General features: G+C 43.2%; 3 protein-coding genes across 4 annotated transcripts; 1 reads left to right on the plus strand and 2 right to left on the minus strand.

Moving 5' to 3' along the window:
* Positions 1-66: 66 nt before the first annotated feature.
* EIF2B1 (eukaryotic translation initiation factor 2B subunit alpha) lies at positions 67-4,466 on the plus strand. Its single transcript, XM_054392747.1, has 9 exons — positions 67-79; positions 151-252; positions 363-499; positions 811-927; positions 1,384-1,496; positions 2,375-2,443; positions 3,350-3,425; positions 3,612-3,737; positions 4,187-4,466. Exons 1-9 carry the CDS (start codon positions 67-69, stop codon positions 4,340-4,342), a joined length of 909 nt encoding a protein of 302 aa, XP_054248722.1. The 3' UTR covers positions 4,343-4,466.
* Positions 4,467-4,878: 412 nt separating this feature from the next.
* Positions 4,879-14,049, minus strand: DDX55 (DEAD-box helicase 55). Its single transcript, XM_054392738.1, has 14 exons — positions 13,942-14,049; positions 13,522-13,572; positions 13,348-13,434; positions 12,700-12,791; positions 12,526-12,588; positions 11,689-11,838; positions 11,046-11,235; positions 10,425-10,507; positions 9,470-9,601; positions 8,377-8,469; positions 7,633-7,747; positions 6,204-6,372; positions 5,548-5,840; positions 4,879-5,057 (listed from the first exon to the last, which is right to left on the minus strand). Exons 1-14 carry the CDS (start codon positions 14,047-14,049, stop codon positions 4,890-4,892), a joined length of 1,794 nt encoding a protein of 597 aa, XP_054248713.1. The 3' UTR covers positions 4,879-4,889.
* A 1,060-nt stretch (positions 14,050-15,109) lies between these two features.
* Positions 15,110-21,458, minus strand: TMED2 (transmembrane p24 trafficking protein 2). Of its 2 annotated transcripts, XM_054392683.1 has the most exons (5): positions 21,279-21,458; positions 19,727-19,919; positions 19,300-19,320; positions 17,307-17,414; positions 15,110-16,317 (listed from the first exon to the last, which is right to left on the minus strand). In XM_054392683.1, the coding sequence occupies exons 1-5, from the start codon at positions 21,456-21,458 to the stop codon at positions 16,193-16,195; spliced, it is 627 nt and encodes a 208-aa protein (XP_054248658.1). In that variant the 3' UTR covers positions 15,110-16,192. The 2 variants fall into 2 exon arrangements, with proteins under 2 accessions (XP_054248658.1, XP_054248660.1); XM_054392685.1 differs by lacking the exon at positions 19,300-19,320.
* Positions 21,459-25,812: the final 4,354 nt, after the last annotated feature.

Here is a 25,812-nt window from a genome sequence, read left to right on the forward strand (position 1 = left end):
TCACGCCACGCCCAAACGAGGCGGGCGGTGTGGCGGCGGCGGGGCCGGGCGGGGAGCAGAGCAGCCATGAGCACAGACGGTAACGGGAGTGGGGGACGGGAGGTGCCGGGCTGGGCCAGACCTGGCCTGACGCGCCCCATTTCTTTACAGATTTGATCGAGACCTTCCGAGCGCAGCTGAGGGACGACCCCGATGTTGCCTCGGCCGTGGCCGCCATCCGAGCGCTGCTGGGCTTCCTCAAGCAGGACCGAGGTGGGCGTGGATCCCCATCAGCCCTGGGCGGGCCGGGGTGTCCCCTCTGCTCCGGGTCTACCCGCGGTGTCGGCAAGGCCCTGACCGTGCACTTCCTGCTCTCCCCACAGGAGAGACCATCCAGGGCCTGAGGAGCAGCCTGCGGGCCGCCATCGACACCCTGTCTCGGGTGGACTCCTCGGTAGCCGTCTCCTCCGGTGGGGAGCTCTTCCTGCGCTTTATCAGCCTCACCTCCCTGGAGTACTCGGTAAGGGCGGCTGCCCCCCGCTCAACCTTGCTGCGTGATGGAGGAACCATTCCCATCTGAACAGGAGGGAAAACATACTTGCTGTGAGGGTGCTAGAACCCTAGAACAGGCTGCCCAGAGAGGTTGTGGAGTCTCCTTCTCTGGAGAGATTCCAGATCTGCCTGGACACGGTCCTGTCCAACCTGCTTTAGGTGAACCTGCTTTAGGAGAGGGTTGGACTAGAGGTTAGGACCTGAGGTCCCTTCCAGCCCCTGCCATGCTGGGATTCTGTGATTCTCCAGCCTCACAGTTGCCATTGCTGTGTTTTTCAGGACTACTCCAAGTGCAAAGAAATCATGATCGAGCGTGGGGAGATCTTCCTGAGAAAAGTCTCTCTCTCAAGGAACAAAATTGCCAAGCTGTGTCATCCTTTCATCAGAGATGATGCTGTAAGTAGTCCAAAGCAGGGTCACTCTTCTGGTGCTGTGCTGCTTCCAGTAATGGGAAAATAGAAATGGAGAGGAGTCAAGTTTATTAACAACGGCATTGTATGAGTGTGGCTTGCACATGTACATGGGTACAATATCACCCATCACTTCTCCTTCAGTTCCCATGCTATCCAACTTTAACTTGTGGTCTAGTTCTAAGAGGCGCTGAAGAGTCACAGCTTCAAGTTTCCATGTAAAATACAAAATCATCACCCCCTGGCTCCATCATCAGAGCCAGCCACGAAGTTCATTGCACAGAGTGGTTTGCTATCCTATGATTTGTATAATACTAGTGGCATACATTATTAACACTGAGGGTCAGTTATGTGAAGTAAAATCCATGACACCATTACCAAAAGTAAAGGTTTTCCAAAGCTCAGCAGAAAGTAATGCCAGGTTAATTTTTGGTTTTGGCAGCGAATACTGACACATGCCTACTCAAGAGTGGTCCTCAGAGTCCTAGAAGCAGCTATCGAGTCAAAGAAGCGATTCAGTGTTTATGTCACTGAATCACAGCCGGATCAAGCAGGGCAAGTACTCATTGATATGTTTTGTCTTGGTTAACAGGGTACATCACAGCTAGCAGCAAATCTGTCACACCTTAAGAAAAGCTGTTAGGCTTGCTTGCAGCATTTTAAATGGTAACCATCACTAAAAATACTACATTATTCTGCACAAGTGAAAAAACCCAAACTACTGGCAAATAATTTCCAATACTCTAATTACAGTGTTATCTGTGTTGTCTTCAAGGGCTTACAAACTTTCAGTCAGTGCCAGACAACCTATGTTTCCCTTGGGAAATGGAAGACAACTGATTTGTCTGCTTCATGAGCAGGCTGAAATAATCAGTGTTAGCTTAAGCATAGCAAAGTAAAATATTTAGCTAACAATGTTATTTGAAGGTGGCAAATTACCGAGAGCAAGAGAGCAAGCTTTGCCTCTTCAGAGCATATGCTTTTGTGTAAGCAAAGCAATAAACCATCCATAATGGATAATGTGTTACTAACCAGTTTGTCACTGGGATCAAAGATAGGCAGTCAAGAATATACAATTTTCCACCTGCCCTGAAATGCATCCTGTGCTTTATTTCTTCTTTCTTACACCCTGTTGATGGAAAAGCTGAGACAGTTTAGGTAGTCTGTCATTTTAGTAATAGTTCACTGACTCATCTTTCTATAGCTGTCATTCCTGACTGCTAAAACAAACTGGCTTGACTTTTGTTGGGTTTGTTGCAATCTGTTTGCTTCCATTTCTACAGAAGAACTTAGTTTCTATAAGTGGGAACATCGTAAACCAAAACAACAGGCAAGAGAACATGGGCAGTCATGGGTTTCAGTCTTTCAGACAGTATTTTCATAGCATTATCTTTAAAGAAAAGTCTTTTAAGCTTCAGACATTATTTTAATAGGCAAAAAATGGCAAAAGCCCTGAGGAAGCTGAACATTCCAGTGACTGTGATTCTGGATGCTGCAGTCGGGTGAGTGATCAGTAAAGCTTAACGACATTCATCACTATTTCACATTGGCTAGTGTTGTATGTAAGTTTCCTAGAAGCGTGCTAAAACTACAGAGGTCATAATCATCAAACAAGCCAAACAAGTTACACCCTTACATGCAGGACAAGAGGATGTCTGCTACAAAACAGGTATTTGATGCCTGAATGTTAGGGGGAAAAAAAAAAAAAGTTAGACTGGAGTGTTGAACTTGGGGACAGCTGTAAAAAGATCTGAGGTGCTGTGCACAGAGGTTCCTTTTTTCCTTGTTTGCAATTTGCTAAATTACCACTGTTTAGCCTAAGTTTAAAACTTGAAAAAAACAAAAAACTGCAATGTATCTGAACATCAGTTAAGCGCACAGTGCCTGAGAGGTTGCCTTCAGGATCAGTCTGATCACTAAGACCCCTCTGTCTAGGGTGGACAAGTCTACAAGCTCTGTTTGACACCTTAAATCTATTAAATCACTTAGTTGATGGTTTTCTTTTTAGATCTGTATTTTCAGTTAACAAAACACATTGGACGGATGTAAAGAAAGGGAGAGTGGATGAGGAGCATCTTCTGTTTGGTCAGGGCTATCACAGTGCAAGTGCACTTCAGTGTGTACTCAGTATCTTAGCATGGGCACCCATGTTCCTGTAACTAAGCATCATTTCTAGTCAAGATTTCAGCCTCTTCCAGCACTTATGCAACTGCTGATGTCAGCTGTGACTGGGTAAGATACGGTTAATATTCCTGCCAGGGAAGCAGATGAAAGCTTACTCCAAGGATGTGCAAGAGCTGTAACTAGTTCAGAAAAGTGAGACTGAATTGCTGAGTTCTGTTCAGCAAATAATGTGTCATATTACCCTGTAAGACTTGGATTTTTTTTTTCCCCCTCTCTTTGAACAGCTACATTATGGAGAAAGTGGACCTGGTGTTAGTTGGTGCTGAAGGTGTAGTTGAAAGTGGAGGCATTATTAACAAGGTAAGAGCTGGCAAATTTATGACTTCATTCTGTAAACTCCAGACTTTTAAAGTTCAGTTTCTTTGAAGAATTCAGTCTCTTCTGTTTGGATGTTATCCATTAAACATCTATTTATTGTTGGAAGGTGGGCAATATTATGTCACACTAGCACTGAGTCTGCATGTTGTTTTCCATCTGTCTCCACAGATTGGCACTAATCAAATAGCTGTGTGTGCCAAAGCTCAGAATAAGCCATTTTATGTGGTAGCAGAAAGTTTCAAGTTTGTAAGGCTTTTTCCTCTAAATCAGCAGGACGTCCCAGATAAGTTTAAGGTAAGAGAAATTAAAATTATTTCTTAGCAAGCTAAGATGGACACTGACATGTCTGAAAATCTTTCATCTAAGCATCTTCATTTATCTGGATCTCTCTACTACAACTTCCTTCACATAATACGGAACTACTTCACGTTCCAATCACATGCCAAGCAACCATAATTTGTCTTAATATTAACATTTAGTTCCTGATGTGGTTCCTTTGGGGCACAGGAGCAGATGAGGGCAAGAAACAGTTAAATCAGTACACTTCAGAACTATAAATTGTACTTTCCACACAAGATAGAACAGCTGAGGCCAAGGTGGCACCAGCCTAGGCCTCATTTTAAAGCAACTGACTTCCTTCAGTTGTACCACAAACATCTGCTTGTGACTACACTACTGCTCTTGCCCAAAAGAGCTTTTAACTTGCAGTTGTGTAATAAGTCATGGTCTCTCTTTCCTTCTAGTACAAAGCAGACACTCTGAAAACAAGTCAGAATCTAACAGAGGAGCATCCCTGGATTGACTACACATCACCATCACTAATTACCTTACTGTTTACAGACCTCGGTGTCTTAACTCCATCAGCTGTCAGTGATGAACTTATTAAACTCTATCTGTAACAGAGGATTCCATCTATGGGATGTATCATCTTGTTCAGCAACTGTCACAGTTCTATGAACTTGGAAGATCATATAAGTTACATGAACATGGTAAGGAGATGACATTATAAGGATTCATGTCATTATCAGCTTTCTTGGAGTTTTAAAGCTAAAGATTACATGTGGATGGACCACTACTAAAAAAAAAATAAAGTAATCCCCGAATTACTACAGCTCCTAAAGATCTAAAATAAATTATTTTAAAGATGGGTGGAGTGTTTTGATATTGTAAAATACCTTAGGGTGTGTTCAGACTTGTTCTGAGGTACACTGTGACTTCCTGATCTGGGGTATGTCCCTGGAAACGAGAACATGCACAAGGCTGTTACTAATGGAAAGCTGCAATGCCTACCACACCACATGAGAGTGGTGCTCTCGTCTCCAGGAACAACAGGTCCCTCCATGAAGAAATTAGATTGGTTCTGTTCTCTGTAACATTGTTTTTTTTACAAAAATACAATTTTATTGAAACAAGTATTTTAATGTAAAAGCACTGTTAGAATAACTGTCAGTCTTCAGACTCTAAGTCAGCAACAGTTTCTGCTTTGAGTCTACTCTGGTTGCCTGTTAGTCTCTTCTCAAACTCTTCTTCACTAATTTTTCCCTTTTTTAATCTTTTCAAGAGTCTTGTGTCATTCAGCAACTCTTCCATGTCCTCATCTTCAATGTCAGAGCCCTGTTGTCAGGTGAACAACAACAAATTAAACACAACATCACAATGTTTTCATTCTAGATAGCTGAACACAAGAGAAGCTTACAACACAGATTTTGCCACAAGTATCCAAACAGGAACTACAACTCCATTTTCATCTAGAAAATAATCTCTTAGTTACAGTTGGTGAGACTTAAGAAAAGGAAAGAGAAAAAAAAAATAATCAAGTGCTGTCCACTGTCATGCCATACTGCTGTACCTCTGAGAAATCAAAATCTCTATCCATGCTGGCAGCATTGCTTCCTGGCAGCAGAGTGCTGAAAAGTTGTTTTCATGTTTGGCTTTAAAAAGCTGCTCTGCAATTTTTGTTAAGCTTTGCCTACCAAGGTCCTAACAAGTTAATTTACAGTTGTTACTTCCACCAAACTAAACCCCCATGGCTCTCTGCCATTTGATAGCACATTCCTACACTACAGCAATCACACACAGTTTCATAAAAGCAGGCTCAGTTTACCTCTTCACGCTTCCTTTTAGCTGTTGTTTTCTTTTTCTTCTCCCTTTTGGCTTTCTGCTTTGACCAGGCTTTGTTCTTTATGAATTTCTTTTTCCCCCCGTTTTCCTCGCTTTCTTTTCTTTGTTGTTCTAATTGCTTTTGTCTCTGTTTTTCTCTATTTTTATCCTTAAATGAAATGGAGTCTGTATTAACAGTGACGGGAGTAAAGTCTGGAAAACACTTCCCTCTTAGTTCTGGCATCTTTGGCATTTTTAACAGTGCAAAACCTTTGGCAAGGCTAGCAAAGTCCAGATCTGTCAGAACAAAGATTTGAAAGTCAGTTTCTTGCTGGATGACAAGTTCATTTCAGTAAGTCACAAAAAGCTATCTTGTTGTATTGTCTGGACTCTGTATTTAGTACTAGTGACAATACAAAATCACTTTTACATATGCTTATTATCAGTTTGGTCAAACTAATTAAAACATTTTCTCTTGAAAATAGTGAGAAACAAGTTGCTTGAAAAAAAGTTTTGTCAGAATCTGATGCTACAGAAAGTAAATTTGAGATCAGAAACCAGTAGTTGAAGCTTGTGGACACAAACACTGTGCTTTTTCCACAACCAAACACTGTCTTCTGAAAAGAACAGCAGGAGCTGGCAGGCCCTGCTGGGAATTACCTTTCACTCGGAAGATGAGGTTACATTCGTGTTTGGCGTAGGCCTGGATATAAGACACAAAAGCTTTCATCCCCTTCTCAAAGACTGCCCTATCAGCCAGGGCCATGGCCTTCAGTTTTGGAAGATGATCTAACACATCTGTCTGTGGTTTCATTTCCTGCATGGGGCACTGAAAAGCAGGAAAGAAATACAAAACCAAAGGAAAAGTTCAGCTGAACAATTTCAAACACACTGTAAAACTTCAGACACACACTTGGTCCCCAGGTAATCTTGAATGAGGTTTGAGCCCCTTTCCTCCTGCTTGCTCATTTCTACACTCCAGGTCACCATTCAGCCCCAGAAGTTCCAGCCCAGCAGAAGAGTCCACAGACTACAGCCTGGGAGAGGGGCAACATCATCTTGTGCCTCATCAAGCTATGTTCTCATTAGTAGAGCTCTGGAGAACATACACAATTAACCCCACAAATGCAGGACCAGGCATAGGAAATTAACCAGAGTCAAAATAAAGAGCACAGAGGGTGCGGTGTATAAATTGGTGGCAGAGTTGGGCGTAAGAGCATAAACTAGTGTTGCCCTTCTGGAAAAGTTCAGTCTACACACCCTTAGAAGTGAAAAACCTTTCCTTACTCGATGCATCACATATTCCTACTACAAACTCAGCAGACTGCACTGGGAGCCATTGAGTTCCAACAGCTGATTACTAAGCAGCTCTTGTCTTTTTTTAATCGTGCACCTCTGCTAAAACCTTTTCCTGTTGTAACAGTGTGAGAGCTGAAATCCCCCCCACACTGACAAAAACCAGTCTAGCTCAGTCTGGAAGCAAATGAAAGCTGTATTTACAAGCAAATCTACAATCTATGATGAAATGCAATGAATATGTACAAGTATACACTATTCACAACATTTACAAACATGTACAATCGACGGAAAAGCACAACCAAGCTCCCTTCGCTTCCCCAAAGGGGCCTCCCCCCTCAGACCAGAAGGAATGCCCCTAGACCCCTGGCAGAAGGCAGAGAGTCAAGAAGCAGAGAGGCTGTTAGACTTAGCTTGTCAAGGTCAGTGTGTTATCTTCAGCCAGAAAAGAAGAAGCTGCCAGACAGACAGAAGCCCAGCAAGCAAGCCAAGTCAGACTCAGACTACCCCAACTCCCCAACCTTGTTTTGAGTAGAGATCCTTAAACATTTCTATCTCTCCAATGGAAGTGTTTAGAATAATCATTATTTTGCTTTCTTACACCCAATAGTGACTTATTTACATTCCTTCACCTTCTTTGTTTGAACTTTGTGAAGAAAAATTAAAAAGACAGTCTTTAAAACCATCACACCATATGGCCTTAAATTCTACAAAATCTGATGTCAAAACTCCCCATCAGTAAGCCTATCCTCTTGCCCTTCCCTGCTTTGGGGTAGATTAAGAGCCCACTAACCTTTTGGTTGATTGAAAGGAAGTTAATGTAAGCCTCTTCCATGGGAAGCAAAAACACAAGTGCACTGCCCACATTACCAATCCGTGCTGTCCGGCCACACCGATGCACAAAGGCACTAGAACAACAGAACACAGACCTCACTTAACAGGAGATGCTCAGCCTGATCATAAAAGTATCAGCACAAAGGCAGATCTTATGGAATGGGAAATACAAAAGTGCCATGTACTTTTGAAATAACTACCAGGAATCAATGAAATGCCATACATGCAGTAGTCCCTCGTCCCTCTTAACTGTAAAAAGCTGTGTGCTACAGCAAGGGGTATCTGGTTAGGGATGAACTTGAAGCAGAATTATGACAGTAAAAGTTAAAATACACACAAATGTGCCATTCATGTAAGCTTGCAGTGGACCCTGCCTTGGAAAGCTCTGTCTCCACCCTCATCTCTGTTCTCACTCACCCTCTCACAATTTGACATTCTCACACAACGCCTTACCCCAGAGGGCCTCTTCACACAGATCTGAGCAGCAATAACATATTTGGCTTACACACTAAGAACACAAAGTGATTTCAATCCACAGTAGTCACAACAAAACAGCAGTGTTTCAGCCTCCCTTAGTTTGTGTTTCCACTCAGATTAACTTCCAGGCAGTGATTCAACATGTTTTCAGCAGTGTGTTCCAATTTATATCTGCACAGTGCAGTAACAGGACCACAAGCACAGGTTCTTGAACTCTGTATCGTACCTTGCACTGCTAGGTGGGTCATACTGCAAAACCCAGTGTACTTCTGGAATGTCTATGCCACGGGCCATCACATCAGTGCAAACTAAAATGCCACTAGAGGAAAAAAAAAAGTGTATTTTATTTAAACAGTTATTTGAGAAGAGCCAGTGTGTCTCTGCAGCTGAGCATTCTGCATCTACACTGCAGAATGGGGAACAAAATGTTTTAAAACATTGGGTTTTTGAAAAAAGACAAAATACTATAAGGTAATTGAAGCCTTCACCAACTAAAATTCTGCACAGTATTCTACCATTATGAAAATTAATGTGATTTACATTACTTGACTAAGAAAAATCAATCCCCTATTACAGGTTCTACTTCTAAATCACTGCTGCACCCACCAGAGCTGATCATACTACTATACATATTCTACTACTATTCTGAAGAGACTGAGTTTTAGCATGCTGTTTGAAACAGTTGTTCTTGCAGTCTGCTGGCAGTTGTTTTTCTTACACTATCAAATGCTAAAACTCAGGTCCCATGCAGTAAAAATGAGCTACACAAGGCAAGAGTCTCTTAACAGCACCCTGAAAATTACAATTACAACGCTGTGCAATTGTCCTTGTTCATCTACTAATCAAATACCACCCTGGGTTTCCCTGGGTTACCCATAAGGACAAGGTTATTTTCGCTACCAGTTCCCTATCAATGAGATTTAAACACCAAGGCTAATGGCTGTAGCATGTGATGCTACAATGTGCCGAGATAAACAGCAGCACAAATAGCAACTGCAACAATGGGCTTCATGATGTCTACATCTGGCCAGCAAGCAGCACAAATTTTAGAGGGTCCCAGGCTGCAGGATATCCTAAATCCATGTCTCTGCACCTTCCATGCTTCCACATGGCTGGACATACTCATATTTTGAGTTATCTGAGGGCAGTTTGTGCTATTAAATGTAAATATATTCAGAACCAGCTAGCAGCATCCTTCTCAGCACAAACAATGCCACTGTTGCACAGTGACAGATCTTCAGTGACAGAAGAATATTGTCAGTTGCACATCCCTTCAAATTTCTGCTTCTGCCTGGTTTAGTCTATCCCTGTGTTCTTACCCTGGGAGCTTCCGAAACTCTGTGAAAATCTTGTTACGTTTGTGTTTCATTTTCCCATGAATGCTCATGATTTTCACTTGTTTAATTAAGGATTCCAAAGCCTTCCCATAGTATTCCACGCAGGCACACGTGCTGTTGTGATAAAAACAGACATAAGAGCAAGAGCTTATGCTGCATCTGGTTTAGACAGTCAAACTAGAGTGGTCCAAGACCTTTCCTTTTTATTTAAACCTCAGAAATCCCAGCATGATGCCAGGTGTTGGAAGGGGCCTCTGGAGATCATCTAGTCCAACCCCCCTGCTAAAGTAGGGTCACCCAGAGTAGGCTGCACAGGATTCACAATGTCCAGGCTGGTTTGGAACCTGTCCAGGAAGGGAGACTCCACAACCTCCCTGGGCAGCCTGCTCCAGAACTCTGGCACCTTCAAAGCAAAGTAGGTTTTCCTTATGTTGAGGTGGAACTTCCTGGGTTCATTTGTGCCCATTGTCTCTTGTCTTGTCTTGGGCACCACTGAAAAGAGTCTGTTGTCATCCTCTTAACCCCCTCCAAATACTTATATGCATTGAGCAGATCTCTCAGGCTGCTCTTCTCCAGGCTAAACAGCCCCAGGTCTCTCAGCCTTTCCTCTCACAGAGATGCTCCAGGCCTCTCAGCACCTGCCCAGCCTCCACTAGACTCTCTCCAGTAGTTCCTTGTCTCTCTTGAACTGGGGAGTCCAGAACTGTACATCATCTGTAATACTTTACTAAACAAAACATGTTCTATGTTTGATTTTTTAAGTTCAACACAATTCTGGTAGGAAGCAAGGCTCAATCTCTCTTTAGGCACCATATTCTACACATACAATTCAAATTAATAATTTTTAAAACAGCCGTGTGTTTTGTCATAGGGCACAGTTTTGGAATTTAAATAATGAAACACCATACTGTTCACAATGAAACACAAAGAGAATTACCTGAAAAAGACTAGATGCTTTTCCTGTTTGTGTTGTCGAAGAAAATGCACCAGCTGATTGAATTTTTCATCTGCTTTGCAGATCTATACAATGCAAAAAAAAAAGTAACCAAATGGACTTGACACAAAGTGATCTGCCCACTTCTTCCTTCAGTGTGCACCGAACAAGGCCTCTGGGCGTAATTTCTTAATACTGATCATTCTCCCACAGTTCATCATGTACAATACCACTCTTTGATGCATCTTAGTTTAAATAAATACTTTAACTCCCAGTCTTCCCATCCCCAGCCACTATCCCCCTCCCTCATTTTCCCAGGTTTCCCTCTGCCATTTCTCTGAAATTGCTGAAGTTTTGTCCCAAGCAGGACAAGGAGCCACAGCACTGCAGCTCATTTAGGGTTACAACTCCTGGCCAGCCAAACAAAACTCACAGGGCTGCTAATTCCAATTTTTCTGCTTAGCTCGGTAACTGAGCTTTGGAGAACCTGCAAGAGCTTTATGTTTTGAGACTTGGTTCCTCTATTAACATGGCCTTAACTGGCCAAGACTTGGAAACTTACTGAGAGAACCAGGGAAGAAAGAGAGAGAACAAGAAACCATCATAAAGCACAGAGGTTCACACCATATAATAGTTCTCCAGGCGTGTTGGAGTTTTCTGTGTGTTGCTTGCAGCCACTCCCTTCTCCTTCACCGAGATGCGGACAGGATTCCGGAGACCAGCTCTCACCAGGTTCTCCACCTCTTGAGTTTGAGTTGCTGAGAAGAGCCCTGTCCGTCTCTGCTTGGGCAAAAAGTCCAGAATGGCATTTAAACTGCAAGTAAGCACATGTAAAACATAACTGTCCCAAAACTTCCCTCAGAAAGAAGTTTAATCACTGGCAGTTAAGATTTTACAAACAAAATAGCTTTTATTATCAAGTACCAATCTTCTGTTAACTGATTATCTTAACTGTGACAAGAGACAAGGGACATCAAAGCTTGGTTCAACTGTTTTAAGCCATTCTGATGAGTAAATGTCAGTCAAACATTAACACAGCATGTGCTAATATACATCAAAAAACACTGTATTCATCAAGGATCCTCTTCCTTATTCTCTTCCCCTCCCAGCAATTGCTTTACGCAGTCTACAGAGCAAAGAGAGGTAAAAGGACAAAACAGAACAAATCTGACTTTAGAGGTCATTGTAGGCCATGTTCAGTCACACCAATCAGACATAAACTCATTTACCACTGCAGAAGTGTTACCAGAACTTATTATTTAAATACCTTGCTTCAAAGCCCATATCTAGAAGCCTGTCTGCTTCATCTAAAACCAACACATCAAGAGATTTCACACAAGTTGCTAGGTCCAGCCCATCTGCTTTTCTTCTGAACAGATCTTCCAAGCGACCCGGTGTAGCTACAATGATGTTCCCCCTGTTTTTGAACAAGATACACAAAGTGATTTTGTAACTTGGCACGGTAAAGCCCTTGGGGGAGCTGCTAACATTATCATCACAGTACAAATCTGCATGCAAGCTGATTGCATTCCTTAATAAAACACAGTTTGCCACTTCCAACTGTACTCACACTTCAGTGCCTTTCAGACACTAGGTTGATGGGACAAAACATCCTCAGGCAAAAATATAACATTTGTGGTAATAAAAGCAGAGAATATAATCAGCAACTATCAGCTCAAAGAAGTATTTGGTAGCTCCATGCAAAAGCCAGTGGCAGATATGATTGTTTCAAGACTTCACCATGAGTATCAGCACCAAACAGTGCCAGAAAACTATTCATCAGCAGGGTCTCAATCTCACTAGAGCTTACTGCTCGTACATTTACAAAAAAGAAGGAACTGAAACATTGTGGAGACTTTTTCAGCTCTCCATGCTGCACACTGTTCTTCACCCAAACAGCATGTAAATGGTATCAACTTTACATGGGATCCTTCCCTACTGTCTTACCGTGGCATTCATTCACCATTTCCTCACTGCGCTCGCTCCCTAACATATTCATGCAGTACCACCAAAGTTTAGAATCAGCCCTAATTATAAAACCCCAAGGACATGGAGAAAATAGACAGCTGCAAGGCATTGGTAAAAATGGGTAACAAGAACTCACCCATGTTCTTTAAACTTTTCAACATCTTCCATAGGATTCCTACCACCAATTAAAAGAATCTGACTAAAATATAAACAAGAAGATTTAGGTCATCTTTAAGTTTTGCTATCTTATGAATGACAGAAATACAAAGAAAACAGAACTACGGTTGTGAACAGCCTGAAGTTCACCCACCTAAACTCGGAGAAGTGTTTTGTGAAATGTGACAGCACTTCTTCAATTTGAATAGCTAATTCTCTCGTTGGGGTGATAATTATAGCTCCAACCTGCAAGGGGAAAACAAAAGGTATTTATGTAAAATAACAGACAAAAAAAAAAAAGATTTGGGAAAAATTCTCCCTACAGGCTGAGCAAATATGAACCATGTTTATAATTCTAGTTTTAGACAAAACATTTCCACAAAGACTACAAAATAACAGGACAGAGGTGCAAGATATCTCTGCTCAAAGAGCAGTAACTAATAATGACATTTAACAGCAATGACAGTGCAAGTTTTCTGTACATTAAAACATATTCAAAACCAATGGGTGCCAAGAGGCACTCAAAGACTCCTGTTTGCAGTACATCAATGGATCTGGTACATTTCTCAAACAGCTCAGAACCCTGTTTTGATCAAATAAGAAGCTGTAACTAAGTGTAAATAAAGCACCTAAATTATTTATTTTTAAGTATTAAACAGTTTATCATTACTGTTATACCAAACAGCTAAGCAGACAGTCATTTTATGTGTATGCAATTTTCCTCATCGGCACCTTTTCTCAAGTCCTCAAATCCGGTTTGAAGGTCATAAAAATATATTTGGAACTGCAGAACTTATCTTACCTGCATTTTCTTTAATTTTTCTTCTCTCCTGAGAAGAATTTCCAGTATGGGAATTACAAATGCTAAGGTTTTGCCACTGCCCGTTACCTGTGAGAAGGGAAAGAGAGTCAGCCCTCCCTCAGCTCCAGAGACACACCAAAGTGGCAATGAACTCGACCAAGAAAAAGCACTCACCGCTTCTGCGGCCACATCCTTGTTATTCATGAAAAGGGGAATGGTGGCAGACTGAAAAAGAGAAACATCACATGAACAGTTGAATCGGCGACGGTGGAAGTAAATCTCAGAGGCTAAATCCCCCCAGGAGGTACCAAAGCTCTCTGTAAGCGTTCCTCCAGCAGAGACAGGGACAGAAGAGCCACGGGCTTCGACTTCCTTCGCTGCTACAGAATCCACTAACTGTTCCGACCTGCGGCCTCGGGGCTACGACCAAGTTCACTGACACCGCCTACGCCCTCCTTCCTCAGGCCAGCACGGGTTAGCCCAGGCGCTGCCAACACCGCCCGCACTCTCCCTCCTCAGGCCCTGCCTCCCGGCCGTATCCTCTCCCTCCCCGGGACAGCCGCGAGGCTATGGCGGGTCCCCGCGGCCCCTCACCTGCACTGGTGTCATGCGGGCGAAGCCGAGCTCCCGCAGCGCCTGTAGCACACCCGGGCTCAGCGCCACGGGCAGCGACTCCCAGGTCCCCTCAGTCACCGCCTCCATCTTGGACGGGTGGCTCAGCCGTGGCGCCCCCCCGGGCCGTGCGGAAACATGCGCCGCAGCACTTTGGTTCCGGCCTCAGCATGGCTGCCACCATCCACCTCCACTGGGGTTTGACCACCTGTACGAGAAAACTAAACCACCTTTTGGATACAACGGAAAAATAGCGTTTTCATGGCAAGGAGACTACCATAGTATCTTCTGTTATCACTGCATATAAATATCTACTGCGGGGCGGGGTGGGGGGGCAAGAGGATGGGGACAGACTTTTTAGTGATGCCCAGTGACAGGACAAACGGCAACAGGCACAAACTGGAATCTAGGAGATGGAAGAGGAGGAGAAACTGGTTTCTTGTAAGGGTGCTGAATCCCTGGAGCAGGCTGCCCACAGACGTTGTGGATTCTCCTTCTCTGGAGAGATTGCAAACCCACCAGGACATTGTGATCCCAGGCAAATTGCTGTGGGTGACCCTGCTTCAGCAGGAAGCTGGGCTAGATGATCTCCAGAGGTCCCTTCCAACCCCACTATACTGGCATTTTGTGATAGTTAAGTACTGAGTCATACATAACATTGCAACAGCTGCTCCAAAGCTGAGCAGCAAAGCTGCAGGTTTAGAAGTACCTGCAATTTCTTCTATCTGCCCCTAAAGTGGAAAGGAAGTTTAATTCCTGATATCCTAAGAGATACTTTATCAAAAAGCTTTGAGTGTTCCTTAAAGCATGACAATAAACATTTGTAAAAAGTGTGGGGGGAAAACAACACTTTTTTTAAAGAATTTGTTTATTTATCGAACCTGGGTCATATTTAGATCCACAAGCAATTTTTAAATGTACATCTTTGAATTCAATTTTAAGTGTTTTACACAAAAATATTGGCACACAACAGTTGCAATAAGGTGTAAGAGCCACCTTTCTGAAGAACTGCTGCAAGTGTTTGCCCAAGGTTGAAAAAACTTTACCTGGAACATGAAAACCTGTAACAAATCTTAAATTAATTGTACAAAACTGTTGTGTGTTACTTGTAGAGGCTCCCCCCTGGAAAAGACCCCACCCCACCCCAAAAATGATTACAACTAATGTACATCAGTCACAACATAATCCTGGCTCAGCACCCACATCAGACGCTTCTTTAATTTTTAAACCAATCATCAGATACTGAGGAAAGGAACTTTATACAAAAGCAAATCTACATGTGCCTGAAAAAAAGAAACCACGCTGGTATTTAGCATTATGCTAATTATGATCAGGTAATGGCAGAAACTGCCACTTAACTTAAATACAAGGGCTGCATAGCATTGCAATAAACCCCCAGATTCATTAACCCTTTGGCATCAGGAGTCCAGGTTTCCTGAGCACTAATTGCGTTCTGCAGCAGCGCCAACAGTCTGAGCTTTGGACCTGCAGAAACCAAAGGGTTAACTACGGTTTGCAAGACACTGCACACAATTGGCTCTGATAGAAAACCTGTGAAAGACTAAAAACATTCAGTGATGAGGAGAAAACTTTTTTTCCTATCAGCTGGTTAATTTAAAAGAGCTTTGGGAATAAGTTGATGCAAGTTAGAGTTACTGAAGACTTCCTTTTAAATAGCAACTAGGTGTGAGTACTAGAGTGGAAGTGGTCAGCTGTCTTCTGTTCATTATCAGCATAAAGTTCCAATCACTTCTGCTTGGCAGTTTACAGAAGTGAAGAAGGGATTATTTCACTTTTTTAATACCCACTGCAGGGCTAAAGATGTCAAAATCGCAAACAGTCATATGTTAGGGCTTTGTACCGTTTCCCTAGACAGAACTGCAAGTATTTATGAAAACAGGGGGGAAAAAAAAAAAAAAAAAAAAGAGAGACATCAACATTGCTTGTTACTACAGCTGAGTTACAGCATTTGCAGCTTGCTTGGACCTCGCTTAGCATACAGACTAGGCAGATTTAAGTGAAAAGAGTTATGCCAATTAAGTGACAAGATTTCAGCACAGCTTTTGCTACAGAAGATATATAAAAACAATTCATTTTGTAACTAGGAAGGAACAGAAGCAAATAAGTTTTACAGTTCAGTAAAGAGGGTTCAGAAACTAAATGACTTTTTTTTTTTTTGTGACCAGGATGTTTGGTAGACAGTGAACTGAAATCCGGGACCAGAAAAGTATTCTTAAACCACCCTTCGGACTTCAAAAAACCTCTTCAGATAGTAGATTTGTCCCAGTGTCATGGCAACTAGTACAAGAGCTTCAAAGAATGACCAAAGAACCACTCTGCTGTTTGTGTTGTCATTAACTGTTGGAAAAAAAAAAAGAAAGAAGTAAGGAACAAAGCATTTAGAACAAACTTAAACCACATTTTGTCACTGGAACTGAAGCACTGCACATCCACTACTGGTATGTGTATCATGTCATTACAACAGGATTCTGCAACCTTAAGAGAGGAATGAGAAGGAAGATTTTTTTGAACACCTTGAACTGTTCTATGCAAGATGTTTTAACTTCAACTTTGGACACACACTGCAGCTCTCTCTCTATTCTGCCCACCTTCAAAGATGCCAGACAGACAGAAGCTGCTTGCTTTTTCAAGTAATGGTTGCCTATTATGGTCTCCAAGCCAAGTGGGGAATTTCTAATCTCTAAAGGTTCATCATCTTTGGTTTTAAAGATTCAGCATTTTCTTAAATAAAACCATTAGCAACAGAAGTCCTAAAATTGGAGATATTCATAGGTTCAACCAGTTGAGGGACCAGTGATTTAGTACAATGCATTTTCACATTAAGAATATTTGCCCTTTATTCTCACTGTCCTTCCCGTGAGGTACCACTTGGCACTCTGTCACACTGGAAAGCTGTATTTCAGAAAGCAAGGGCTGTGACTGGAGAGTTAACCCTATTCTCTACTTGGAAATAACAGCAATCCTGCACTATTTCAATTAAATATTTTTAAAGCTCAATTATTAAGCTACACCCACTTCAAGGATGAGGTAAAGCTCTGTTCCTGGGAACCACATCATTACTGATATCCTCATGAATGTACCTGTCAAAACACTACAGAATTTACACCAATTAAGCAAAGATTATTTTGCACAGCAATATTCATTACATGAGGAGAACCAATTTAAAGACTGCAAGCACCAACTACATTCTTTATTTTACAGAAAGTTCCATAAGAACTTATTTTCATTTTTTGTTTTTAAGTGGGAATAGCTTCCATGGACTTGTATTTTAAATCACATTAAATTCATCAGAGAGGGGAGAAAGCATTTAAGTTGAAGACACGTACTTGCTCTATGTATTCTTTCACGAACTTCCATGTACTCCTGTTCATGCTTTACAGCTGTCATGGCCACTGCTAGCTCATTGATCATTTCTTCTAGCTTGTTCTGATGAGCTGTGGAATAATTTCAGAAGCATCAGAAAGTCTGTTATTGACTCAAAAACCAATGTTTTAAAGTTTACCAGTGGTTAGATTTAATTTCCTGTCGCCGAAGTTTGGAAAAATGCAGCCTGTAAAGCTGAAAACTCTCTATTCTCACAGCCAAGTCAAGTTTAGTTTTCACAGCACCACTTTTCCTAACACATCCCATGGTTTGTAATGAATGGTAAAACGTTCTCCACACCCAACTAGAAAGCAGAAGACACAAGTTTAGAGTCAGCACTTATTTCCAGCATGGGCACACTTCTCCAGAAAAACAGAATGTGACAACACGTGAGCTCAGTAACACACTCTAGTATCTACTTGATGATATTGTCCAGTGTATTTCAAGCAAATTATCTTAACATCACAGCCTTCCCCAGTTGTTAAGCTTGCAAAAATAGAATGACTGAGAATTTAGCTTAAGATCATGATGCTGGCAAAACGAGATCACTTTCTGAAGCAACATTTCACATCTCGTGATCTTCCCGTTTAGCTGAAGCACAGCATTCAGCAGAAATAATGCCAAAGGAGGCTGGCAGAAGGCAGGAACTGGCTTCAGGTTCTGGAATGTTGGGAAAGCAGAAAAGGAAGAAAATACCAAACCAGTGACAGTAAGCTAACTTGAGATAGTTCAGCAATTGGAAGGACCAAAGACCTAAGATTTAGTGATGTGTCAATCACAGGATCTTTTAAATATATTTATCCTCAAAGAACTGTCCACTTATGAATTTCTAACTTACACAAGTGATTTCCAAAGTTTTCTAGCAACAAAAGAAGTTCAAGTTATCATTCCACAGACACACCCTGGGCAATCAGCTCTCTTAAGTCACAAAACCTAAGACATTTTCCACTGAAGGGATGTTCTTGACTTTGGAGCTATCTCATTATCTTTTAATTAATAAACTGTTTCAGATTACATTCTGAAAATAAAGCTATTCAAAATACACAACTTAAGGGGAACAGTCAAAAAGAAAATCAGAGACTAACACTCAGACAATTAAAATCTAAATAGTTGTGTGAGCCACACACACTTTGCTAATACTGTAAATCCCTTATTTTTATGGCCAACTGGCCACTGCAATAAGAGCAGTTTATTAGTAAGAGCAGAAATTACAGTAGCAGGGAGTGTTTAAACGTACTCAAGAAAAAAAAAAACACCCAAGAAAAACTGTTTGCCTTAAAAATTTAAAGTTATACCAATATTCACAGAAGATACATTCAGACTCAACAAAAGATTTAAATGAGTCTTTAAGAAAAAACAAGTTAGGAATTTGTTACTTGTGATATCAAGCAATCAATGCACACAGTTATTTACTTCATAAAATGGAAACTGGGAATTTATTGCCTTTCTAGCTAGCTAGTGATTTCTAAATAAACCTTTATAACTTGCTAACCAATACATTCATTTCTTTCTCAGCAAATGACAAAGTTTTTTTTCCCCGTTGTAACATTACTGGCAACTCACAACTTAAAAGCTTATTACTTCCAAAAGCCTTGGGTTATTCAAGGCCCAGTTTAGCAATAAAAAGGAAATACCATCTAAAACTTCCAGTAATCTTGGATATTCAGTGTTTCAGTTTCACCTAAAACTCCCAATTAAGCCTTCTGTTAGCCACAAATAATCACCTGAAGACAAATTGTCACAGACAGTTCAAGGACCTGAGCTGCTAAGGGTATAAACCTCTTCATGGAAGCTTGCAGGTGCTCAGCATTGCTCAGAATCAGACCTTTTAAGTAGTTTATTAAAAAGACATTCTCATGCTACAAACAAATGTTACAGAGCAAACGTTAGCTGTTAGTAAATAAACATATGCAAAAGACAAGATGCTAATGAGCTTTCAAAAAGCAGTACACATACCATCCCAGGTATCTCCACCACCTAGAGAAAAGTGTAAGAGATGAACACAAGTACAGGACAAAAGGCTGCAAATAAAATAGTAAATTACATGGCTAAGAGAAAAATTTTATATTAGCACATTTACTGAAGGGCTCAACTAATGCATGGAGTAGTCTACAGACTGCTGAGCACACTAGAAATTGGAGAATGAAACCAATGAACAGACTAAAGGATGAAAGCATTAGTTTCTACAGATGGCCAAGTGATTCCCTGGTAATTTTGCATTAAATCGTGTAATGAGCTCTAAAAACATCCTTATCCCTTTTAGTTGTGTAAGAGAACAGCCTGAGGACACAGGGATTCTGAGAATCCTAGTCATGTTTAAGTCATGCATGCAGGAAAAAAGCTCCTGATATGGAGTCAATATCATTCCAAGAGTCTTCCTCACCTTCTGTCTCCATGTCTTGCCCCTTCGGAGCTTCCCCGATATCAATAGTGAACATCACTATCTTGGGAGTCATGGTGGACATTCTGTTGCTAAAGCAAAACTTGTAAGTTCCATCCATGTGGGCAGCAAATGTGTATTTTCCACTGGACTCTCGATCACCTTTATAAATTCCTTTATTATCAGGGCCTGTAATCTGGGTGGGGAAAACAAAACATCATGCATTTTCTTTAAAACACAGTGGGTTTAAATACCCCATTACAACACTGCATGCATATTGTGAACTTAGCCAGTCGGAATGACCAGTATCACCTCTAATCTGACAGTTTAGCATTCTTCATATGTTCCCTCCCACAACTGGAAAGTAGTGATGCTTTTTTTTTCTCCACAAAATTCTGTATTTTTTAAAAAGCAAAAAGCTTCTCTGTAAAGAAATCCACACAAAAGCCTCTCTTACTAACCAAGATTACTGGCCTTCCATATTCCAGATAAGAAACATTCAAGAACAAGTAAACCACAAGCTATTGACAGTCCTGGCAATTAGTCAAATTAACAACTGCAGGGGAAATCTTATCTCTGCTGCTTGAAGAAAAACAAAAAGAAAAAAAAAAAACACATTCTCCCGTATGCCAACACTACCTTAGACACACAGTTGTGCGTTGTTGCAGCTGCCGTTTCAACTGGACCAAGGGCTCAACTATTGAGCCCTGAGGGTCACTGTAGTCTTAAGGCTCCCGTCCCACTAAGCCGAAGTGCTGTTGAGTTTCCACTAGTGACATGTGAATGGGAATTTAGAGCTTCCCCACTCTGCCCTGTCTTAGAGCAATGTGCAATTTTAAACTCTTACATTCACTCTCAGTAACAACTCCCTCGTGGCTAAGTTATCCCAAGCAACCAACCATCTGCTTTTCACCGGAATAAAAGGAATTCTTATTCATTATCCTGCCACTAATTCAATGTCTCACAGACAAAAAGGACTTGTCTTCAATTTTCAAGATGGCAATCCACCTGATTAAAGCCACCACTTTTTGATTCCAGGGGAGGGACACTACTCCCAGAGTAAGCAACACGTTTCTGTAAAGAGCAACCCAGTTCGTTCTTCCTGCCAAACAGTTTATTATGACAAGACTGTATCGGGCAGAACAACAATGAAAATCTGAAGAGCACGGCTCTGAAAGCAGGAAGACTTCCATCTGCAGCAACACAAGCGGCCTTACGAAATGTAACCCCCAAAAAAGGCACCTCGTCCGCTCGGAGATGCCCACGCAAGGCCCTGTCGAGCCGGGCAGAGACCTGCTGCCAGCAGCCCGACGGCAAACCTGCAGGGAGCCCCCGCGACGAGGCGGGACCGCCCCAAACTTGCCAAAGGTTGCAAGCACCCTCGAGCCAACGTTCGCCCCCTCGTCTCCACAGGGCACCGCCACCGCTGCCCTCCCGGAAGGTCCCGGCAGGGCCCGGCCACGGGGCAGCTGCGTGATGGCGAGGCAGAGCCCAGCAGCCCTTCTCTCAGCATGGCCCAAGGTCAGCCCAACACGGCAGTGCCGTCCCCCCTCACCTCCACGTCGATGTCTAGAAAGCCCCCCTCCGCCACCTCGAAGATGAGCCCCATCTTCGTGCCGGACGGCACCCGCTCAAGGAAGCACTCCTCAGCGTGCGCGTCGATGCTGACGAAGTAGGCAGCAGCCGGGGCCGCCAGCGCGGCCAGCAGCGCCAGCACCGCCCGCACCGGCGACATGGCGGAGCCCAGCGGGAAGGGGCACCGAGCGGCGGGCCAGCAGCAAGAGGGGAGGGGGAACTTCCGTCTAGCGCTACGCCCCTTCCGGGGCACGGGGCCGCCGCTCATAGGCCGCCACAGCCCCACTGCCACGTACAGCCTATGCTACGGTGGCCACTAAGGGACAATTCGGAACGGAACCGCGTAAACCCTGAGGAGAGACCCGCGAGGCGCAGGAGGTGGGGCTCCCACTCGGGATAAACCAATGAGTGCGGAGCAGGGTCAGAACCGCCGTGGACGGGAGCTAATCAGGACGAAGCGGGGAGAGCTCTCCTGTCAGGAAGAGCGGCTCTCGGAACGGCATTGGGTGAGAGAGCGGAGGGGCGTTGTCCGGCAACCGGAGAGCGACGGCGGGAGCAGCTTAAGTATCAGGAGTCAACATTCCTATGCCTGAAGTCCCTGTTAGAATTATTCGTCCTTTTCCCTCTTCTGTTTTTGTTTCTAGTAGGATACAAGAGACACCTGATCTGATCTCTCCAGACAAGTTTTCTGCCTGATGCATACCAAGGTCTCTGCAAGCAGAACCGACAGAATACACATAGAACATTTCTCACCCAAGGTGCCTAACAAACCCCTAAAGATAGAAATTGCAGTCAAGATGCAGAGAGAAGGCAGAAAATCAGGCACCACAGTGCTTTCAACTCCAATCTCCTCATCCTACCTCCTGAAAAATGTTTCTGAGACTTCTTCCATTTCTCAGTTCCTGTCTAGCACATGGATTTGGTACCCATGAACTTCTTAATTTCATAAACCACCAGTGCTTTGCCTTCCCTTTTGAGCTGCTGTGCCTTCTTGGAGCTCTCTAAGCCAGATGCAAACATCTGGTAACTCCCTGTAATGTGATGACATGAGCAGGGCCTCTGTGCCAGAACTCAGCTGTGCTGAACTACAGGCTCAACTCAGGAAGACCACTGCTAGTCATAGAGCAGGACAGCTGGGAACGCAAAGTGCCCCCAACCTTGAACTGCCTCACACAAACCACCTAATTTCACTAAGCCCCAGCACTGCTCCTTGCATTAACAGAACTCAGCAACTCTGCTTGCCTCCATTTGCCAGGTCCCACACATCTCACCTCATAGAATGATTTGGGTTGGAAATGACCTTAAAGATCACTTTCCACTAGACCAGGTTGCTCAAGAGTAATAATAAGAAAAAAAGCCTTGTCTCTCTGGTGAGTGGTTGGTATCCTCTGTGCACCGGAGGAAAGGGCACACACTGTTGGTGCCCCAGCGTTAAAAAAAACCACACAACTTCTGTCACTCATGTCACCACAATAACAAGGTGATTGTGCTCACCCAGTCAAAGGGGTAAAGGCAGGAAAGTGAAAAGAGGTTAACCAGACACAGGAATGCTCTCAGCCTTTTGTGCAAGACCCTGTGCTTAGGGACAACCCCATCAGATTCAACCCTCTTTAAGAAATGCAGTGGCTTTGCTCCAAAACCTTGCTGTGTGTTCCCCTGGAGACAAGTCCTGAAAGCTTCTCTAACAGCTTTTGAGAAGTATACAGAAACCTGCCAATAGCTGCAAATGGCCTGCTCCTGATCCACTCCCCTGAGAGGCATGGTGCTGCTGCTGTCAGAGCTGAGGTACTAAAGCAGCTACACTGAAAGGTCTGTCGATATCACAGAGCGTGCTGTGCCGGGGGTTATGACATGCCTGTAAAAACTCACCCCGGACTGAAGCAGGGCAAGCAAGGTCCCCATGCTCCTCAACTAGGGAAGTGTTATTTTATTGTTTGGAGGGAAGATCTAAGGTAATGTCTATGAAACAAGATACTGAAGTGAAAAGCAGAGGTAATCTACAGGGGATAAAAATTGGTATTTTAGAGGGAAAAACAGAGCTTATTTAGAAGAGAGAGCGAAGACACAGGAGGGATGAGCTGAGGAAAAACGGAGGAGAAAAAGATGCTGTTTTGGAAGGAAACGGTGAGGTGATTTTGGGCAGGCAGAAGTGACTTGATGCCTGGAATTCCAAAGGGAATCTGTAGGGCAGACGATGGAAATTTTGGAAAAAAAAGCTGAGGTAATTCAAGGCAGAGAGAAATTATATTTTGAAGGGAAAACACAACTTTTTGATTTAAGAAGAATGAGATGAGGGCAGAAAAAGTACTCACGGCGTGTCACGGCATTTGCCCCTTGGCCACCTGTGAGGGCCTTTGGCATCCTGAGGCCCCTCTGGCTTCCATTGCAGCCCTGGCAGGGCCAAGCCTGACACTCTGCTCTCCTGCTCTGGGGTAAGGATGGCTGCCCCACCAGTGGCTGCCCAGAACTGTCTCCTTCTCCTAGGAAGGGGGTGTGTGTGTGTGTGGCCCCACCTTGTCTTTGTGTGCCTGAGCATGCTCCTCTTGTAGGTGCCTTTGAAAAGTTCTGCAACTTAGCTTAGGCTTCCCAGGAGGGAAAGAGGGGCTCTGGGCAGTAACAGTAAATCTCCTTGGAGGCCTCGAGCAGAGTGGGAGCTTGGCTTGCCACTCCTTTTATTCGAAGGACACAGCAAAGCTGTTTAGTCATATTGCAGCAAGGTGACCCACCCATAGTTCAGGGCCTGTGTCTCTGCCTTCATGGCAGCCTGTCCTGTTGGCAACCTGCCAGCTTAATAGCCCTGTGCTCAGGGCCTGTGTGAAGAGTTGTGGAGCTCTCAGTTCCCCTCTGTCCTTCTCTGTCCGCAGGAGCAGCCTGAGGTCCCTGTAAGCAGGGCTGGGAAGGCTGCTTTAAGCAGATAACAGGAACGAGCCTTTTCTGGCCCTTAGAGGGTGGAGGTCACTCTCTGGGCTCCTGAAGAGGTGGTGTTGTGCTGTGGCAAGGTAGGGATTTGTGGATCAAGAGTGTAACGGGCAAGCCCAGTGTCTACGTTTAGCCTGGATCCAGGGCTGAACTACTGCAGTTGTCCTGTCATTCAATGAGCTCTCCCCAGCAGAAAACGGTGATAGGGAAAAGGTAGTAAGACCTGTGGGTTGAAGTAAGAACAGATTTAATGAAACAGTCAAACTGATACCAATACAAATCTACAGTACTGAGAGTTATGTTCAGCCTAGTGGATGTATTAATGTCACAATACAGTTCTTTGGAGCAGCACAATGAGTGAGCCCCTCCAGGGGTGGCAACCCTTAAAAAGAGTAGAAAGAGAAGGAGCTCCCATCTTCAGCAAACTTCCCCCTTTATAATCAATATGGCATGAATGGTCTAGGATTTGCCTGTAGCCTGCTGAGGGCATCTGTCCTGGCTTTGCCTCTTTCAGCTTAAGCTCCTGGCTTATTGGAAACTAACAGCCTGCAGCCCATGGCTGGCCAGGATTCTGTCCTAGTAAAACTAGGACACTCAGCTTTTGGGCTGCTCCTTGCACACAAGAAAACACAATGGATATACTGCAAGGCTTCTGCATTGTCCAAAAGTAACTATGTAGAAAGCTGTTCCTTACATGGCTATGCTTAAGTGCTAATTAAAAAACAAACAAACAAACAAAATTCCAGTCAGAATTACAGAATGTCATGTTTGAGCTTAAGGAAGCCTGTTTTCATGACTAGCTGTTTTAATTATCAGCAGAAGATTTAAAGACTTAAGCACAATCTGCCTTTCTAGTGAAATATTTATGAGTTTGGATTTGCCAAGTGAGTGCTGGTACTCCTGGTAATACTCAGACACTGCATTTGTCTTCATTTATATGTCAATTGTAATCCAAATATTTGATTTATATAAGTAAATTCGGCTCATCTCACTCAAGCTGCCAGTTTTGAGCTAGCAGGGCAGGCTGTGTCAGTGCAGGCTGAGGGTGTGGACACATGTAGCAAGCAAAGCTTTCGTCAAGAGAGGCATGGACTTGGAGAAGTTGCAGGTCATGTGGCTGGATAAGAGATCTTTCCTGCTGAGTCACTGATAATTTCCATTGCTTTCAATGAGTTTTGATCAAGTCAGCCTTGAATCTCTTCTTTTCCATAGCAGAAACTGCTGTGCATGTTTTTCATTTCCCTCAGTAGTACTTTTAGTCTTGCCACTAGCACATTCTTGAAGTTAAGACTTGTTTCCTGTATGTGCATTTGTATATAACAATGGGACCTCATTTTATACTGAATGCTGGTGGCATGAGTTCATTTTCTCATCTCTAACTTGGACAAAACAATGATTTCACAGCCTATCTGTTCCCCTGAGGTGCTGCAGAGTGTTCTCTAAATGTTCTGTTTCTACTGCTACCTCTCATTGTGCTTTCTTAAGCAGTCCTTGCCAGGAGAGCATGACTACACTATTATTCATCCTCATGTTCTCTCTGGAACTTTGTGCAATACCCTGCAGTGTTCAATCTTGACAATAAATATCATGAACAA

The sequence above is a fragment of the Indicator indicator genome, chromosome 26 (genome assembly GCF_027791375.1).
Source record: "Indicator indicator isolate 239-I01 chromosome 26, UM_Iind_1.1, whole genome shotgun sequence".
In the NCBI taxonomy this organism is placed as follows: domain Eukaryota; kingdom Metazoa; phylum Chordata; class Aves; order Piciformes; family Indicatoridae; genus Indicator; species Indicator indicator.

Excerpts from the sequence above, each read along its gene's own strand:
- DDX55 (XM_054392738.1), bottom strand. The coding sequence starts at position 14,049 with ATGGAGGCGGTGACTGAGGGGACCTGGGAGTCGCTGCCCGTGGCGCTG. Across the intron at positions 13,573-13,941 it reads CCCGCATGACACCAGTGCAG|TCTGCCACCATTCCCCTTTT; the intron begins GTGAGGGGCCGC and ends TCTCTTTTTCAG. Across the intron at positions 11,839-12,525 it reads GAAAAGTTTAAAGAACATGG|GGGGAACATCATTGTAGCTA; the intron begins GTGAGTTCTTGT and ends GTTCAAAAACAG.
- EIF2B1 (XM_054392747.1), top strand. Across the intron at positions 500-810 it reads TCACCTCCCTGGAGTACTCG|GACTACTCCAAGTGCAAAGA; the intron begins GTAAGGGCGGCT and ends TGTGTTTTTCAG. Across the intron at positions 3,738-4,186 it reads ACGTCCCAGATAAGTTTAAG|TACAAAGCAGACACTCTGAA; the intron begins GTAAGAGAAATT and ends CTTTCCTTCTAG.
- TMED2 (XM_054392683.1), bottom strand. The coding sequence starts at position 21,458 with ATGTCGCCGGTGCGGGCGGTGCTGGCGCTGCTGGCCGCGCTGGCGGCC. Across the intron at positions 17,415-19,299 it reads TGGTGGAGATACCTGGGATG|CTCATCAGAACAAGCTAGAA; the intron begins GTATGTGTACTG and ends ATTATTCCACAG. Across the intron at positions 16,318-17,306 it reads TGAAAGAATACATAGAGCAA|TTAATGACAACACAAACAGC; the intron begins GTACGTGTCTTC and ends TTTTTCCAACAG.